At 42.6% G+C, this 20,058-nt stretch overlaps 1 protein-coding gene across 1 annotated transcript in view; it reads right to left on the minus strand.

Annotated features, from left to right (window-relative positions):
* Nucleotides 1–20,058, minus strand: part of LRGUK (leucine rich repeats and guanylate kinase domain containing) — a 66,644-nt gene that overhangs the window by 11,635 nt on the left and 34,951 nt on the right. The window contains exons 12-17 of the mRNA XM_054399768.1: nucleotides 19,463–19,559; nucleotides 17,520–17,633; nucleotides 12,942–13,143; nucleotides 10,200–10,313; nucleotides 4,176–4,333; nucleotides 652–740 (exon numbers count right to left, since the gene is read on the minus strand). Coding sequence (XP_054255743.1) covers nucleotides 652–740; nucleotides 4,176–4,333; nucleotides 10,200–10,313; nucleotides 12,942–13,143; nucleotides 17,520–17,633; nucleotides 19,463–19,559 — 774 coding nt within the window. The remainder of the gene's footprint in view (nucleotides 1–651; nucleotides 741–4,175; nucleotides 4,334–10,199; nucleotides 10,314–12,941; nucleotides 13,144–17,519; nucleotides 17,634–19,462; nucleotides 19,560–20,058) is intronic.

Genomic DNA, 20,058 nt, shown 5'->3' on the forward strand with positions numbered 1-20,058 from the left:
ACAACCTGACCTGGATTGGTTTCAGGAATGGGGCATTACCAACTCACTGGGTAAGCTAGGAGTGTCTCAGCACCCTCAGCATAAAAAATGTCTTCTTTATATCTAGTCTAAATCTCCCTCTTTTACATTAAAGCCCTTTGTCCTGTCATCACAACAGGTCCTGCTAAAAAGCCTGTCCCTGGATTTTTAGGGACCCCTTTAAGTACTGAACAGCTACAAGAATGTCTCCTTGGAGCCTTCTTATGGCTGAAAAAGCCCAGCTCTCTCAACCTCTCTTCATAGCAGAGATTCTTCCATTTCTCTGAGTATTTTTGAGGCCTCCTCTGGATGTGGTCCAACAGGTCTATGTCTTTCCTGTGCTGAGAAGCATATAAAGATTTCACAGTTTTAGACAAGGTACTTGTGGATATCTCTGCCTCCTACATTTTTTGTCTCCATTTTGGGACTGCTGCACTCCCAAACCAGAGGACAGGCACTGTGTGATGTATTTTTAGGGCTGGTTTTAAAAATGATAGAAAGGAGAGTTGTTGTTGAGATTTGCGATCCTTGGCAGTTTCTAATTCTTCATCCTTAAGAGCAGTGGAGAAGAAACCTTAACCAGGCATTTTTCACTTCATTGCAGAGGACTGGTCTGAAATCACTCTCCATTACCTTTGAAAGAGCTGGACGTATGCACTAGGTGCCTTCCCTGACAGAGCCTGACGTGCAGCGGAACAGCGCCTTTGGAGAGAAGCTTCTTCCTGATAAAGAAACATGACAGCTTTATATAGCAACTTAAAAGTATATATGGTAACTTAATTGGCTGTGACATTCCTCTCTTTGGCTAAGACCCTAGAGTTTATGTGTTTAAATGTTATGGGAAAATAGCAGAGCTGTATTTTCACTAACAAGGTGCTAAATGTGATTCACCAATCTATGTGCACCCAATTTGGGTCTGAAATCTTGATGGCTTTGAAAAATTAAGATCTTGAGCTCCAGTGAAACTCCATTTATTCAGAGTCATCAAAATCACTCTCCCAAGAGGGTCCACCACAGGCTTCAGGCAAGCTCAATTTCACATTGAAGGGGTAAGGAGACCTTCTTGCTTTCTACAACTTTCTGAAAGGAGGTTGGAGCCTGGTCAGGGTTGGTCTCTTCTCCCAAGGAACAAGAGACAGGACAAGAGGAAAAGGCCTCAAGTTGTGCCAGGAGAGGTTTAGGTTGGACATCAGGAAAGACTTCATCCCTGAAAGGGTTGTCAAGCCCTGGAACAGACTGTCCAGGGCAGTGGTGGAGTCTTCACCCCAAGACAGATATAAAAGCTGTGTTGGTGTGGTGCTGAGAGATATGGTTTAGTGGTGAACCTGACAGTGTTGGGTTAAATGGGTGCAGTCGATGATGTTAAAGGTCTCTTCCAATCAAAACAATTCTGTGATTCTATGTTTCTAAAATGTGCCAGGGTGGAGCAGGAAGAAACATCTGCAGAGAACCACTTTTGATGCCTCCCAACCTCCTAGCATATTAGAGTAGGCTATTTTTAGCTGTGCTGTTGCCTCAAGCTTCTTTTCACCAGCAAGGGACTGAAGGGAGAAGAATTGGCGTCCATTACATCTTTAATACACCATCTCCTTGCTCCAGCAACTCTACATCAACCAATATCCCTCTCCCAAAGTAGGAATTACCTTTTGCAAATTTCAGTTTGTTAGAACGACTTTGTACAATGAACATATTATGATCTCAGCAAAGTGGAAAATGTGCTCCTAGTTTTAAGGGCGTGTTAGTTAACACATGCTGTAGGACAGTGTAATTCCTCAGGTCAGACAAACACAGCACAATGGGTGTGCTTAAAAAAAAAGAATCCAGTCACAGGGCAAAGTTACTAAATCCTGCTTTGTTATCACCTGATAGTCATTGACAGTTATCAGTTTAACAGCTAAATCACATGGCTGTAACAGAGGTGTTTTGTCATGGGGTGAGCAATGCTTAATCTGCTAAACACTCACATTATGACTATTGTGAGTTCCTCCACAATATGCTAAATAGGGCTCTGCTTAGATGCTCACTGAGCTTGTGGTTTGCTTTGCTTTCTTCTGGTAAAGATAAAATCCTGACCTATTTTTTCTGTGTGGATTACTGTGTAGATACTTTCCTGCTTATACCTTGTAGAATTAATTACAGCCATAGAAAATTAGTGCAGGGTTGGCATGCTGCCAAGGGCTCAGGACTCAGATCTACTGTCTTTCCCTGAGCAGCTCATCCTGCTTTTTATTTTGCTTGTGGATAAATCACAGCGATTTCTTCCTATTTTTTATTTGCCAGTTCTACAGGAGGGGAGCAGAATGTGGTTACTGCAGTGATAGTACATTATTTGTGTGTCCATAGCACAAAAATCATTCACAGTCCCAAATGTAACAGTTCAGCCAAAATTTCACTTTGAAGCCACAGACATATTTATATTCTTCTCATTAAATATGGGCTAAGAGGCAATTGTGTTTCACCTTGAACGTTTTACTATGTTAGCACTTCATCTGATGTTGGAAAGCTTCCTCTGCATGTAAAAATATATACTGGAAACAAAAATATATTGGAAACTTCATGCAGTAAATAACAGAAAGGTATTAAGAGCACTGAGAAGGGAGACTAATAAGCAAGAGAGCCTTAAGGCCACTAAGTAAGTTAGACCCATGGTAAATGATAGCCTCCTTCATCATAAACCACTTCTCCCTGACTTGACAAAATGTAAACTTTCAAAATAAAAGTTAAAAAACCCCAAACAAACCACAACAAAACAAACAAGAAAGATGAAATAAAAAGTGAGAAAAACAAATTGCTGGGGTAGGAGCAATAGCAGAGTGCCACCAAGGTAAGAAATATTCTGACTTCTCTCTCATGTCCAACAAACCTTTGGATGAAAAGAACGTGAAAATGAACCATACTTGTGACACTTTGTATGGTTTGAAAAGAGATTTTTTTTCATTGCAGGCAACTGAAAGATGGGAGGTTCCCTATTTATCTTAGCCATTTTACCATCATACTTTCCTCCACACCTAAGAGAGCCCTTTTTAAAGCCTGGGAAATGGAGGCAGGGGGGGTGTCTGTAACTTTGCTCCATTTACAGCACTAATTCTAAACATCAGAAGTAGTTATAAATACAGAGAGAGTGGCAAAATTGTACAGCAAGTCATGCCTGCCAAGCCATCATTCATCATAATGACATCATAACCCTGGAATGGAACAAAGTGTAAAGCTTTCATTTTTCTTTTTCTCCTGTCATTGTTGTATAAAAAGAGCATTAGACACATCTGCTTCACGGCCCAAACTCCCCTACTGCCTGCAAGGAGAATGGATGCCTCCAGGGAAAGGACTATTAAGGAGAAGCAAGAAAAAAGAGAAAGAGGTTATTGGAAATCCAAGCACATTGTTGGATCTGTTGATTCAAAAAGTAAAAGCAGGTGAAAATGCGCTTAAATTTGATCTCTCGCAGTTATCAGTAGAATGCACTCTGAAAGACTGAGCTGAATAAGTTTTCCCTCTGCCACAGGACGGTGTTCAAAAGGAACCTTTAGTGTCCTACTAACTACACCTGACTATTTCTGTGGAATAGGATAGTTTCACATCTTGTACAACTGAGACCTTCTTACTCTCTATAGCTCCCAGAAAGAAGGTTGGAGTGAAGTGGGGATCGGTCTCTTCTCCAAGGTAACAAGTGATAGGACAAGAGGAAAAGGCCTCAAGTTGTGCCAAGAGGAAGTTTAGTTTGGACACTAGGAATAATTTCTTCACTTAAAGGGTTATCAACCTCTGGAACAGGCTGCCCAAGAAAGTGGGGGAGTCCCCATCCCTAGAGTGACTGAAAAGGTGTGTAGATGTGGTACTGAGGGATATGGTTTAGTGGTGGACTTGGCAATGCTGAGTTAACTTGATCATCTTAAAGGTCTTTTCCAACTAAAACGATTCTATGGTTCTATGAATTTAGTTATATCAACAGATTTATTCTGGTGTAAAAGTGAGCAGGAACAATAGCCTGAGTTTATCTCCCTCATTCTTACCCCCTTTAACTTGGGGGAACTAGTAAATATTGTTGAAATTAAAGATGGCCAGAGGCCAGCAGTCAGCTTTCTCTGGAGAAAGAAAAGTCTGACTAACATGTACTTTGCATGCCACTTATTTCTAAGGTTAGAGTAAATGCCACTTACCACAGAGCTTAGCTGTACAGGAAGTCTGTCAGAGGTGCCTCCTGGATAGATTTTGGTAGAAGACTCCAAGAACTCGTTAACAGGTGAAGACTGAGTGGTTCCTGCAATTACTCCACCAGGTGACAATCTTTGCTCTTGTAAGAACCTTATTCTTGAACCTAGTGTGGAAAAGACACTCCGTAGTAAAAGTATTCTGAAGACCACTTTGCCTACAGCAAGCAGAAAGAAATGAGTCATTTGCAACTATCATCAGCTGGATTTTGGGACAATTCTGGATTTTCAGAAGGTAACCATAGAAGTTATAAAGGATATAAATTAGAGTTACCAAAATGTTTTTAAATCTTCCAAGTACTTTGTAGATCTAACAAATTTATCCTCCCTGAATAATCAGAGAAAGTGAAAGTTATGAAAAATCTACAGAAACCTTAATATGCCACAAATCACCACTACAAAAATGGACTAGAAAGAGGTGTAAATGAGCTCATTTTGTTGTGCAAGGTCTGACACACACCACTGTCATGACCTCTAAGCTAATCACAGCCCACGTTCTCTTGGAATGCGATGGGGAGTTGCAGCAGGGAACCTCCTCTTCTACTATTTATCTGAATTTCTGAGAGCAGAAATCCAAAGACTTGCATCACAGCTGTTTTGCAAGGAACAAAAAACATGAAATAGCCAGGAAACCGGAGACACAAAGAACTCAATTCTTAAAAAGGGTTGCAGTAAGTAAGAGATGGAACCTGTGGGAAGGGAGTGGACAGGAAAGGTGACCCTAAAGTGACCAACAAGGGATTCCATCCCATGGACATCATCTTCAGGATAAAGCTGAGCTGAGTCAAATTTGAGACTTCCCCAGTGCCTGCCCACAGCAGCCCACGATGGAGACAGTGACTTCATTGGGTTGGGTTCAATATTGATTTATACCTATTTGTATCTATTTCATTTATTATTATTTTCACTAAAGCTGGTTTACTTTCTTTCCCAAGCCATCAGTCTCTCTCCCTTATTCTCTTTCTCTCTGGGAAGGCAGAGGGGTGCAGAGAAAGTTCCTGTGACTCATCTAGTGGCCAGACCAGCCCTAGTCCTTGACAATACTTAATTAAGCCACAGACAAAATTCTTATGAATACTGGTACATGGCAGTCTGCAGAGATTCAGGCATAGGAAAGGTTAAATTATATTGTATGTCAAGCCACATAGAAAGGTAGGGGATGAAAGGCAAAGATACATCCCATCCATCTGCATTCTCATATTCTAAATACTGTTATTTTTCTTAGCATAAGAAAAATAATTTCAACTGTCATCAGATGACTTTCAGCATAGCCATTATCTACTGCTGGTTTGTAGCTGCCAGAAGATCTGGTGTTAAGAACAATGAAGATGGGACTTGAGATACAATGGGTTCTGTTTCTGGCACAGTAAAATACTCACTGTGAAATTGAGTAAGTAGTGCAGAATCACTGAATCCCAGCATGATAGGGGTTGGAAGGGTCCTCTGGGGATCATCCAGTCCACCCCTGCCTCCTAAAGCAGGGTCTCCCACAGCAGGTTGCCCAGGATCACAATGTCCTGGTGGATTTGGAATCTCTCTAGAGAAGGAGACTCCACAACCTCTATGGGCAGCCTGCTCTAGGGCTCCAGCACCCCCACAGCAAAGAATTTTTTCCTGTATTTAAGTTCAACTTCTTGTGCACCAGTTTGTGCCCTTGTCCTAACACTGGGCACTACTGAGAAGAGTCATGTCCCATCCTCCTGACCCCTGCTTTTTAGATATTGATCCTGCATTGAGATGTCTCAATTTGCTCTTCTCCAGCCTAAACAGCCCCAGGTCTCTCAGCTTCTCCTCCTCACACAGATGCTTCAGTCTCCCCATCACCTTTTTAGTCTTCACAGGCCTCTCTCCAATAGTTCCCTGTCTCTCTTGATTTGAGGAGCCCAAAACTGGACATAATACTCCAGATCTGGCCTCAGTAGGACAGCGTAGAGCCTAGCTTTCAAAGGTCCAGACCTTCGCACTGCCAATACTTCAGTGGGATTTCTGATGCCCACCATCACAAATAATCTCTTTTTGGCATAAATGTCTCTCTCTTCATTTGTAAGATAAAATAGTAACACATCCTCCACAGGACTGCTGTGAGAGATAATTAACAGCTGTAAAGTACCAAGCTCTGTAGCTGAAAGCTGCTAATGCAAGAACAAAGGGTTATCAGCTCTGCAATGTATTATCTTCTCTCTATAAAAAGTTTTTTAAAAGAACTTATCTATTTCCTCCCAGTATTTTTACTCTACACATGAGCAAAAAGATCTTGCACAGCAGTTCATTAAAAAAAAAAAAGGAGAAAGAAAAATTAAGAACCTATCATAATTTCACACAACCAATCTTCCCCCTGCTACCAGCCTACTAAAAATGTCCATATTAAAGACAAGCCTGGGGCAAGATTTTGAAAATAAATTATTTCCCACACTCCATAAGAAGAGATGATCTCTAGAAATAGGATAGTTAAATTTATTTAAACACCTATAAATGAAGCTCTAAATTAATTTAATGGTGCATAGTAAATTTAAAAGTTACTTTATGGAGAGCAGAATTACCAAAATCTAGTAGTATTAATGAAGTTTCTGTAACTAGTGACAAGTCACTTACTGAGAGAGCTCAGAACTGCTGAGGAATACAAAGTCCTTTAAAGGAACTTCAGCTACATATGCATATATCTTCTTTAATATCTTTATTGGTGCTCTGGGTGAAGAGATCGAGGGCACCCTCAGTAAGTTTGCAGATGACACTAAGCTGGGAGGGAGTGTTGAACTACTTGAGAGTACGAAGGTTCTATAGAAGGACCTGGAGATTGGTGGGCCCAGGTAACTCTATGAGGTTCAACAAGGCCACGTGCTCAGTCATGCACTGGGTCACAACAACCCCATGAATGTTTCAGGCTTGGGGCAGAGTGGCTGGAAAACTGCCCAGTAAAAACAGATCTGGGGGTGCTGGTCAACAGCAGCAGAAGGTGAGCCAGCATTTGCCCAGGTGGCCAAGAAGGCCACCAGCATCCTGGCTTGGATCAGCAAGAGTGCAGCTAGCAGGACCAGGGCAGGGATTGTCCCCCTGTACTAGGCACTGGTGAGGACACAACTCGAATCGTGGGTTCAGTTTTCGGCCCCTCACTCTAAGAAGGACATTGAGGAGCTGGACTGGTTCGAGAGAAGGACAACAAAGCTGATGAAGGGTCTACAGAACAGGTCTGGTGAGGAGCATCTGAGAGAACTGGAGTTGTTTAGCCTGGAGAAAAGGAGGCTGAAAGGAGAACTTCTCACTCTCTACAACTCCCTTAAATCTCCCCTAAATGACGTGAAGCCAAGTGAGAGTCTATCTCTTCTTCCTAGTAACAGGCGATAAAACAACAGGAAACAGCCTCAAATTGCACCAGGGGAAGGTTTAGGTCGGATATTAGAATAAAGTTCTTCTGGGAAAGGATTCTTAAATACTGGAACAGGCTCTCCAGGAAGGTGGTTGAATCATTATTCCTGGAGATGTTTAAAAGATGCAGAGATGTGTTGTTGAGGGACATGGTTTAGCACCAGACTCAGCAGAGTTAGATAATGGTTGGACTGAATGATCTTATAGGTCTTTTCCAACCAAAACAATTCTATGATATCTTCAAAAATCCCACAATTAAAAAATCTTTTATTTTTAATCCTCTCCCTTTTTCTTCTTTCATTAGAGTTTGGTGGATTTTGTTGCCTCTCAGAACAGAACAATTCCAGTGTTTTTAGACAAATAAGTAAGAATATTTTAGTAGATAAGGCAAAGAAGTCTTCTTTCTCACTTCAAACAAACATGGAAGCTGTGGAAATGAGAATAAAATCTACATAGTTCAAGATCAAATAAGATTCTTCAGAAGGGTCCTCACTGCTGTAGCATTGAGATGCCACAATATGTATAGAAGCTTTTCTCTTGTCCACTGGGAAATCAGTATTTATTAATTCTTTCAGGATACAAAATTACTTGAAATGATGAACTCAGGAATTTTACACTATTCTTCATTAACAGACGTTTCTGCCTTCCCTTCATCTACTTTTATTTGCAGCCTTCTGAGCCACACAGAAGGTCATGAATATTGACTCTGTGTGACTTAGGAAATGGATTAATGCTCCTGTTGTAATATATCTAACCAAGACAGCCATAAACTATGGAGACTCTTGGAGTCTGAGGAAAAAGTTCACCTAAGTGGGCTTCTTGTTAGTCCATTTTTTGCAACATCTTACTGCTGTAATGGTTATTTCTTTTTTCTCCTGTATTTTAGAGATTATACCCTGCTTCCACAGAATCATAGAATCATTTAGATTGGAAAAGACCTTTAAGATCATTAAGTCCAAACATTATCTAACTCTACCAAGCTCACCCCACCTGCTAATTTGCTACACCTGAAATAAATTCAAGCTAAGTTCTCACAATATGTGAAGCTAATCTTAGTTATGCTGTCTCTGCCAAGAGTAGTCTTTCCTTCTTACACTGCAGGAGGAAGGGCTTCTCCTGCACGCCTCCCTCCTTGAGTCAGTTCTATAAGTGCATGAGTTTGACCAAGAAATCGATCAGTCTGAATCATTTTTCCCTGGGTTAGTTTTTGGATGGAACCATTTCCTGATCCAGATTCCACATAGCTGCACAATTGGAGGAATGAGAGCAAGGGGCATACTAGTAATGCACTGGCATTTCCCTGCTTATTAAGCAGCCCTGTGGAGAAGGACCTGTGAGTAGTGGTGGACAATAAGTTCACCATGAGCCAGCAATGTACCCTTGTGGCAAAGAAGGCCAGTGGTCTCCTGGGCTGCATTAAGCAGAATGTGGCCAGCAGCTTGAGGGAAGTTCTAGTCCCCCTTTACATTGCCCTAGTTAGTCCACATCTGGAGTACAGGGTCCAGTTCTGGTTTCCCCAGTTCAAGACAGACAGGGAACTACCAGTGAGAGACCAGAGGAGGTGACAAAGATTCTGAGGAGACTGGAGCACCCCTGCGAGGAGGAAAGGTTGAGAGACCTGGGACGGTTTAGCCTGGAGAATTGAAGACTAAAAAGGGATCTTTCCAACGCAGATCATTGGAGTAACCACAGACTCTTTTCAGTGGTGCCCACTGGTAGGACAAAGGGCAATTGGCACAAACCAGGACACAAGAAGTTCCACCTAAATAGAAAATTCTTTACTGTGAGGGTGCCAGAGCACTGGACCAGGTTGCCCAGAGAGGTTTTAAGTTTCCTTCTCTGGAGAGATTCCAAACCCACCTGGACAGGATCCTGTGCAACCTCATCTAGGCATACCTGAGTTAGCAGGGCAGTTGGAGTAGATAATCCTCAGAGTCTCTTCCAATCCCCACCACTCTGTGGTTCTGTGGCAGGACAGGTAAGTTGAACACAGTCAGTTTTTTCAGCAGCACACACTTGGATTAACTGGAAGTGATCATGTCACTCCAGCCTTGGTCATTCAAGGGCTAAAAGGCTTCTGTTGAACTCACTATTGATCATTTGGGTTTACTCCACAGTGAGGAATCCCTTTACTCCACAAAAGGGAATCCCAAAAGCAGTTGGGGTTTGTTGCCTTCACTCATCTTACTCTCCTGGTTTTCATGTACATCTTCATGCCTCTGGCTATTCTGAGAAAGAGGGTGAAAATAATTTCTCCTTGCCACTCAGTTTTCTTGTTACTCAACAGCTTGATAGGCACACAGCTCTCAGCCATGGACACATATCTGATTTGTCTGAATGAATGGAAGATCCGCAGCACAAAAGCATCCTCAGAAGAGTCAAGCAACTCACATTCTGCATATAATTGCCTCAGGGCACACAGTGATGTAAAGTATCTGGAAAGGTCTCCATTAAAGATTCAGATCCCAAGGAGGAATTAGAGCAAGAGAGTAATTACAGAGAAGACATTTCAGAGACAAGCAATCTCAAAGGCTGCATCATTCAAAGATTTCAACTCTTGTAAAAAATAAGTAGAAATATTTATGGATAAAGCCATCCCAAACACAATACCTGCTCTTGCTCTGATGTGCAAGTCCTGAGTGCTATCAGAGTCTGCAGGTGGCTCCAAACCCAGGTATGCCTTTACGAGGAAGCTCAGCTCCGTGAATGCCTCATCCATTTCATCTGCAGAAAGAAATTATGGATTTCATGGTGGAGAGAATCATAGAATGGTTTGGGTTGAATGGGACCTTAAAGATCATCTTGTTCCAACCTCCCTGCCATGGCCAGGGACACCTCCCACTAGACCAGGTTGCTCAAGGCCTCATTCAGTCTGGGCTTGAACACGTCCAGGGAGGGGGCATCCACAACTTCCCTGGGCAACCTGTTCCAGTGTCTCACCAACCTCACTCTAAAGAATTTCCTCCCAATATCCAGTCTAAATATCCCCTTTTCCAGCTTCATTCCCTTTCCCCTCATTCTATTACTACAAGCCCTTCTAAGAAGTCCCTCATCAGCTTTCTTGTAGCCCCCTTCAGGCACTGGAAGGCCACTATAAGGTCTCCCCAGAGCCTTCTCCTCTCCTGGCTGAACAGCCCCAACTCTCACAGCCTGTCCCCATAGGGGAGGTGCTCCAGCCCTCTGATCATTTTTGTGGCCCTCCTCTGGACTCCCTTGAACAACTCCATGTTCTTCTTGTGCTGAGGCCACTGGAACTGGATGCAGCAATCCAGATGGGGTCTCACAAGAGCAGAGTAAAGGGGGAGAATCACCCCACTTTCACATAGTGAAAAAAAGGAACAGCGTTTATCAGTACAAAGGTACAAATCACAGCAGTCTGACACAGAAATGCATTCTGAACTCATGCAGCTCATCTCTTTGGGGAAAAAAATCTTCATCTTTATAAATAGCACATTCAAGAAAATAACCTGAAATTCATCTCAGTTTCTGCACTTACCTAAATATTCTCCTCCTGCAATTTGGTTTCCTGTATGTGTGTTGTTTCTTTAATGCTATACTGAAATTGTCAGCTCCAGATGCTCTTGACAATAACTATAAATACAATATTGCATGTTACAAGGATATATTTCACCATCACTATGGTGAACCACAAAAAGCACCTCCACAAAAAGGCTGACAGGGAACAAACTAGAACAGGATTCTTCTCTACCACTTGCTCTCCTCAATTCCTAAGTAATAAGAAATAAGCATTTGTTTTAATGAAATATCTACAGGAATCAAGATCAGAGGGCTGGAGCACTTCTCCTACAAGGACAGGCTGAGAGAGTTGGTATTGTTCAGCCCGGAGAAGAGAAGGCTCTGGGGAGACCTTATGAAAGCATTTCACTATCTGAAGAGGACCTACAGGAAGGGTGGGGAAGGGCTTGTAGTGATAGGATGAGGGGCAATGGTTTGAAACTGTAGCAGGGTAGACTTAGGTTGGACATAAGCAGGAAGTTGTTTACAATGAGAGTGGTGGAACACTGGAACAGATAGGTGGTGGAGGTCCCATCCCTGGAGACACTCAAGGTCAGACTTGAGGAGGCTCTGAGCAACCTGATCTAGTTGGAGATGTCACTATTCACTGCAGCTGGGTTGGACAATATGACCTTTGAGGGCCCCTTTCAACCCAATGTATTCTGTGATTCTGCAATTCTGTTTCAAGCTGGGGGATTTGAGGAAGTCACTAAGCAGAAAAGTCCTACAAGGAGAAGCTTTGCAGCAGCCTCTTCTTTACATGTTGCCAGATTGTCATCTCAACACCTGAAAAAGGCCTATCCTGCCCAGAGATAATTAGGCTTGTTAGATTAAGAGCACCTCTGAACTCTGCCCAGAAACCAACAATTAGCACAGATCAGTTTAATATTCTCACAGGAGACAACACTTAACAAGTGTGCTGCTGGGGTCAGTAGAATTGTTTTGATTGGAAGAGACCTTTAAGATCATCAAGTCCAACTGTGAGCCCAGCACTGCCAGGTCACAACTAAACCATGTCCCTCAGAACCACATTTACACAGCTTTTCAATCCCTCCATGGATGGTGACTCCACCACTTCCCTGGGAAACCTGTTCCTGGGCTTGACAATCCTTTCAGTAAAGAAATTCTTCCTAATGCCCAACCTAAACTTCCCCTGGCACAACTTGAGGCTGTTTCCTGTTGTCCTATCACTTGTTACCTGGGAGAAGAGACTGACTTCCACCTGGCTCTAACCTCCTTTCAGGGAGATGTAGAGAGCCACAAGGTCCCCCCTCAGCCTCCTTTTCTCCAGGCTGAACAACCACATTTCCCTCAGCCATTCCTCACAAGATTTGTGTCCTAAACCCTTCACCAACTTGTTGCCCTTCTCACTGTCCAGCACCTCAATATTTGGCTTGATTTCTAGATGAGCTTAAAGCACAACTTGGACACAGCAGAGGAATTCAGTCCCGACAGATCTCCAGAACATTTGGATTCCTGGAACAGGAATTTTATTTTTCCCCCCCCACACAATGAGAACACCCAGCTATTGGAATAATCTCCCTAGGGAAGTGGTGGAGTCCTCAACATTGGACACTTTGAAGATTCATCTGGAGATGTGCTGGACCATCTTGCCTCGACTGTGGTTTTGCCAAGAAGTGTTGGACCAGATGATCCATGAGGTCCTTTCCAACCTGGGATTCTATGATTATATGAATTAAGGGATAGTTTAAACTGTTATGCTCAACATCAAGCCATTCGTCATTCTTTTTATTATTTGCCCGTAGCTTCGTATAGCACTTTCAGTCCAGCTATCAGCGTGGCATTAGGTTTATGGTATGAAAGAGATTAACTAACCTGTGTTGACCACTGCATCAAAGAATCCTGGATTATCCTGACTTATTTTGAGGTACATGTCCACTCTGGAGACTGCCTCTTCAATCTCTGGCCGGCTGAACAATCCTTTCCTCCGCAGATGTCCCTCATATTTCTCCTTGTCCGTTGGTACTAGCAGGATGTATCTGGGTTTGAAGTAGGTATTTTTCAAGCTACGCACACCCTTTAAAATTAAGCAGAGAAAGGCAATGTTTTGTTGTTGAAGTTGTAGCTGAGCTTAGGATAATTTTATCAAAAATTACTGTAAAAGCAGTACTTGGAAACCTCTGTCCAATCTAGCATTGAACTTCATAAAGAAGGCAAGTTCAGGGTGAAATGCCCTAGAACCATAGACAAGTCTTCCAGGAGGACCAGAGAGGTCAAGGATGGACTGGAAAGTGCAAAATTGTTATCCTATCCCATAGTTCTGCTATCTCTTTATAAGTTGGCTGTACAGCCAGTTCTGTCTCTTTTCTCCCTTCTCTCTGCTCCTGGGAACATGTTAGCTTTTATCTCTAGTATGGGGGAGGATTTTGTGCCTTTCTGTGGCCTTGAGCAGTTTGGCTAACTTTGTCTACACAGTTCTGGCCTGGTTGGGCCTGATGTAAGGAGGCATGGGGGCAATGATAAAAGAGCACTTAGGTCTGGGTAAGAAGGCATGGCTGGGGAGAAGGTCTTTCTTGGTATGTAGAATGTATTATGGATTTGTGTATTTTATATGCTTTGCACTGTAGTAGGTAGTTATGAATAGCATTTCCATTTGAACTTTCCAATTCTATCCAATCTAGAGCAGAGTATTTTTCTTTACTCCTTTGGGAAGGGATGAAGAGCTCTGTCTCAGTCCTTAAATATAGACAAGATAAAAACAGTCCTGGCATGAAAGCAAAGACTTTGAGAAGTGGTGAGAAGTGGAAACACAGGACACAATGTACAGGACTACAGGCATGGGATGATAATGGATGGGGCACAGTCTTGACAGTAGACACCTCACAGACCATCTCAGTAATGGTCAGTTAAAAAATAAAGGCCTAGAGCTGCACAAAGTTAGTTTTAGGGCTAACAAGAAGAAAAAGCATCTAACATATATAAAGAGAACAATATACAACGAATATATTTATTTATATTTACTTCTATTATTTACTTATGTGTCTGCAGAGGAGGACGTGAGAGTCCTGATGGACAAGTTCCCCATGAGCCAGCAATGTGCCCTTGTGGCCAAGAAAGCCTGGAGTGATTTAAGAGTGTGGCCAGGAGACTGACAAAGGTTCTGCTCTAGCAAGGTCACATCTGGAGTGCTGTGTCCAGTTCTGGGCTCCCCAGTTCAAGTGAGACAAGGAACTACTGGAGAGAGTCCAGTGGAGGATACAGAGATGCTGAGGGGACTGGAGCATTTCTCCTAACTGGAAAGGCTGAGAGACTTGGGGCTGTTGAACCTGGAGAAGAGCAGCCTGAGAGGGGATCTGATCAATGCTTAGCAATATCTAAGGGATGGGGGGTCAAGAGGATGGGTTCAGACTCTCTATAGTGGTGCCCAGTGACAGGACAAGGGGCAATGGGCATAAACTGGAACATAAGGAAAAACTTCTTTGCTGTGAGGGTGGTAGAACTCTGAAGCTGGCTGCCCAGAGAGGCTGTGGAGTCTGCTTCCCTGAGAAATTCCAGACCCATCTGGATATTGTGATCCTGGGCAACCTGCTCTGGGTGACCCTGCTTTAGGACTAGATGATCCCCAGAGGTCCTTTTCACCTCTACCAGTCTGTGATTCTGGAAGAAGAATGAGACACATCAGCCAGTTTGCCACTACACCCTTGGCTGCATTGTGCAGGTCCTTTAATTGTTCTGCAGGTACTGATGGCTACAGAAGTAAAAGCAGAGCACTTCAAAGGTGCTTGCTCCAACACATAACTCTGTTTCAGAATCACAGCAGCTTCACTATCTGGAAGTGTAGACTCAGCAAGCTTTAACTTTTAAAATTTGTGTCAGTCTCCTTTATCAGTACAAGATATACTCTAGATTAAAGGGAATGAGCAGCTCTAAGTTTTGAGTCTCAACCCACAGACCATAATTAAAATTTCTTTTAATAGTGCTAAATCACTTTTGTTATGAGCCTCACAGAAGATAATGGACTTCGATAACTTCTATTCAGATACATAACTCACCATTATTGTTTCTCATCTGCTAGCAGAGTCCACAATGATACAAGACTATGCATAATTACTATGTGATCTTGAAACTTCAGTGACAAAGGAGTTTCTTGGCCGTCTGGCCATGATGGTAGTTTTGGTAGACGTTATGGTCACTGCCTATATCATTGGGTTAACCTCCCTATGAATAAACATGATGTTCCATTAAGTTCTTTCTCCTAAATTATTTCATAATCCATCTCCTTTGTGAAGAATTGACAGCTTTAAAAGGCACCCCATTTCATTACATTAAGTCTTCTCCTAGTTTTCTCCCCCTGTAAATTTAGGGTCTGTCTGGCAAGACAACAAACACACTCAATGCCTACTGCCACCAGTGGAGACTGAGGGTGATTCACAGTTCTCACAAGACTGAGGTAGAAGAGGAAATGCCACTGCAGAGATGAAGTTATTAATTTGCAATTTCATATCTGTCAAGTAACAGGCACTTGTGAGCAGGGTTGCAGCACTAAATTGTTGGCTATATGAGCAAGGAGCTACTAATTTTTGAGCACTGGCATGCTGCCCTTCAGGTATTCATATATCTATATGCAAGCCAGTAAACATGTACACATTTATTTGGGCCAAAGGAGACTAAAACACTAAGGCTCTTAATAGAAGACTAGTTTTTCAATCAGCAATTTCACAAACAAAATAATTATCTTAAAATTCATTGAGATTAGTAACTTTTGCTGAAGTCTCCCTAGTCATTCCCCTAACTCTCTGCGACTCAGAATCCTGTGTTTGCCCTGCAGACTCCTGCATATCTTTTTTATCTTTATTATTCTTTTCCCATCTGTCATGGAGAACAGCACTGTCTGTTAGCTAACTTGTAGAAATCCCCTAGAGCTGAGCCCTAAAACCAGTGAAACCCAGCAACACTCAGTATCACACTGGGCAGCCTGCAGAGCCTCCCAGTTTGGAAGTTGATACAGATGGACCTGTTTTGCAGAAAGAATTTGGAAGGAAATGTAGCCTGCCTTTCCTTTTCATCACCTCAACCTCTAGCTAGTAAATCTTGATCTAAGATAATGAGAAGTCTGTAATTAGAAAATTAGCTAAAAAGTTATTCTTTTGGGAGTCCAATAGATAGGTTTTGACACTTTGTTTGTGACCTAGTTTCCTAACAGCATGACTTCTGAGGTTCTGCCATCTGTGCTTGTGCACCTGACAAACCACAGAGAGGGGAAAGTAATCCCTCAAAGAGATTGCATCTTTTAATAGTTCTGCCCAACATACTGCCCCAGGCCTGCAGGTATCTACCATTGCTTCAGCAGCAACAAGAAACAGGGCATTCTCTTAGGGGTGATCACTAGGTGTGCAGCAGCAGAAAAGGACCTTGGGGGTGTTGGTCAACATCTGGCTGAAAACGAGCCAGCAATTTGCTTATGTGGCCAAGAAGGCCACCAGCATCCTGGCTTGTATCAGCAATAGTGTGGCCAGCAGGAGCAAGGAAGTGATTGTGTACTTGGCACTGTACTTGGCATTGGTGAGGCCAAACATTGAATTCTGAATTCAGGTTTGTCTCCCTTACTCCAAGAAGGGCAATGAGGTGCTGAAGTGTGTCCAGAGAAGGGCAATGAAGGTAGTGAAGGGTCTAGAGCACGAGTCTTGTGAAGAGTAGCTGAAAGAACTGGGGTTGTTCAGTCTGGAGAAAAGGCTCACCATGGGAGACCTGCTTGCTCTCTACAACTCCCTAAGAGGAGTACAAGGGGATAATCACTTCAGGTCATGCTGGCCACACTATTCCTGGTAACACCAGAATGCTGGTTATCTTCTTGGTCACCTGGGCACAGGCTGGCTCCTGTTCAGCTGCCTGTTGATCAACACCCCCAGGTCTTTCTCTACTGGGCGGTTCCAGTCACTCTTATTGAATCATATAATTGTTTCTTTGGAAAAGACCTCTAACATCATTGAGTCCAACCATCAACCTAAGACCACCATGGCCATTAAGTTGTGTGCTGAAGTGCCACATCCACATGTTTCTTGAACATCTCCAGCCTGTTCCAATGCCTGACCAGGAAAGAAATTTTTCCAACCAATCCCCACCTCACTACAACCTCCTTTCAGGGAGTTGTAGAGAGTAATGAGGTCCCTCCCTCAGCCTCCTCTTCTCCAGACTAAACAATCCCTGTTCCCTCAGCTGCTCCTCACAAGACCTGTTTTATAGACCCTTCACCAGCTTTGTTGCCCTTCTCTGGACATGCTCCAGCAAATCAATGTCTTTATTATAGTGAGGGGCCCAAAACTGAACCCAGTATTCTAGGCGTGGGCTCATCAGAGTCCAGTACAGGAGCACAACCGCTTCCCCAAGCCTGGAGTGTTGCACTGGGCTTGGAATGACTCCTTCCACAATGGTTGGCCAATAAGTAAACTTTACCTCTACTTCCAAATGAACACAGGTTGCAAGGCCTTCTCTGGCAACTGATTCAACAGTCTCTCGTCCAAGTCCATAGTAATAGCCACTGTATTTATAGGTTGCTATAAACGTCCCCTGAAATGTAAAACAGCAACAATAATGACAAAGGAAATATTTTAAGGGATATAACTTTCTTAAAGGAGCATAATCACTCTAGACTTCTATCCTTTCTCTCCCTTCACAAAGTTTTTCCCTGCCTAAGACATCAATGATAATGAGGGCAATAGGAGCACAAAATCTGCAGCGAGGAGCACATAGCCAAGTCCTGCAGGTCAGAGGCTCCTACATTACTCATAGATTATAAAACACCAATGTCTTCAAAACAAGCTGCTGACAGGTTACATCTTGCATTGGTTATTCCTTCACACTGTAAACAAAGCAAGATCTAAAGCAAGGGGCATCCTTCCCTTGACATTACATCAAAACATATGGCCCTGCCATACCACACAGGAGACGCCAAAGAGAAGAGAGGACAGAAACAAATCTGCAAGGAGAATGTAGAATTGGCTAATAGATTTCAGAGTTAAAACCTGACAACTGAAACTTTGGCTCTCAGTTTTACATCTAGGAAGATGCAAACAGATTATATTATCTGAAAATTAAACTGCTTGATTACTGAGTTATCATTAAGGAGTAGATCATTTGTTTATGACTGTGCTGGCTCCTCCATTTATATATGGACATATAACAAGCTCTGTTGTAGCTTTTCCAGCCAAAATTTTATTGCAGGCAGCAAAAGGCATCAGAAAAAGTAGCTGGAGGCACACTGCCTTCAGAGAGAAACGTGATGCCTTTAGGGTGAATTTGATAAACTTTAAAAGCCTACATTTCCTGAAGGGCTGTTGGAAGAATTTGAGAAAAGAAAAACATAAAATAAAGAAAAAAAAGATGGTATCTGTTTCAAGAGTCTTGCTTACTTTGACACTAGATATTTGCATATGGTGATCAGATGGCTGGAGAACCTCCTCTATGAGGACAGGCTGAGAGGTTGGGGTTGTTCAGCCTGGAGAAGAGAAGGCTCCAGTGAGACCTTCTTGTGGCCTTTCAGCACTTAAAGGGACATATAAGAAAGATGGGGACAGACTTTTGCAGGTGCTGTTGTGACAGGACAAGGGGTGATGGTTTGAAAGTAAAATAAGAGGATTCAGACTAGAGAGAAGGAAGAAAGTTTTCACACTGAGAGTGGTGAAACACTGGCCCAGAGAAGTGGTGGATGTCCCATCCCTGGAACCATTCCAGGTCAGGTTATTTGGGCTCTGAGCAACTTGCTCTGGTAGAAGGTGTCGCTGATCAATGTAGGGAGATTGGACTAGATGACCCTTAAAGATCCCTTCCAACTCTAATCATTTTCTGATTCTATGACTTTACGATGTGGAAATAAATTTATTTCTACACTGTACTGCTGTTAAAAGATTCCTGCTGCCCATTATGCAAATTTAATGGTTTCTGTACATTCATACAGAAAATACAGCATAAATATGCAATGAATTTGTGGTTTCTGTCTATGAACTTAAGCCATAATGATTCATAAAATGGTTTGGGTTGGAAGGGACCTTTAAGATCATCTAGTTCCAACTCCCATGACATTGGCATGGACATCTTCCTCTAGACCAGGTTGCTCAAGGCCTCATCCAACCTGGGCTTGAACACCTCCAGGGAGGGGGCATCCACAACCACCCTAGGCAACCTGTTCCAGTATCTCACTATAAAGAAGTTCTTCCTAATATCCTGTCTAAATCTACCCTTCTCCGCTTCAATCCTTTCCCTGTGAGGGAATACACATGCACAGACAGATAAAAACTTTACATATACATTTATATAAAAGAAATCAGAGCTGAACTGAAAAGCTGAGTTCACTGTGGGTATAGGAAATATTCCTGCTGGGATACTAGTCAGGTACTTACTGTGTTCACCATTTTGTCAAATGCTTCTTGGGAAACGAAATAGTAATCAAGCCTGTTTTCTTCACCAAAGTAAGCTGCCCTGGTAGTGTGACAGGGACTGGAAGATATATGGTATAATAAAGACATAACCTGTTTTCAATCATAGAAGCAGCTATGGAATAGCAGGGGGGACGTAGTGGGAGGAAAGGGGAAGGGGGAATGCTACAAATCATTTTATTTATGAGAAGAAAAGAAATATGACAAATATTAAGAGGTGCAAATCATACCCCTAATGCTGCATATTTGAAAGATTAACCCATAAATACAAAGAAGAGTTTAAATGTAACATTACATTTTGGCCATAAATTCCCCACCCTCCCCCAGCCCAGTATAGCCTGAACTGAAGCTGTCACAGCTCCCTGTAACACAGAAATGATGGAACCATTTTTTCCCCCCAGTTATGTCAGCTTCTGTATGATATAAAGTAGAATCCTAAATATGGGAAAGGAGTTAGGCTGAACTGTGAGGTTAAGAAAAAGATATAAAGACCAATCTTTAAACAGACCTCTATTAGTGAGGGCAGAAACAATCCTGAAACTAAGGAGATAAGTTGAATA

This window comes from Indicator indicator, chromosome 3 (genome assembly GCF_027791375.1).
Source record: "Indicator indicator isolate 239-I01 chromosome 3, UM_Iind_1.1, whole genome shotgun sequence".
Classification (NCBI taxonomy): domain Eukaryota; kingdom Metazoa; phylum Chordata; class Aves; order Piciformes; family Indicatoridae; genus Indicator; species Indicator indicator.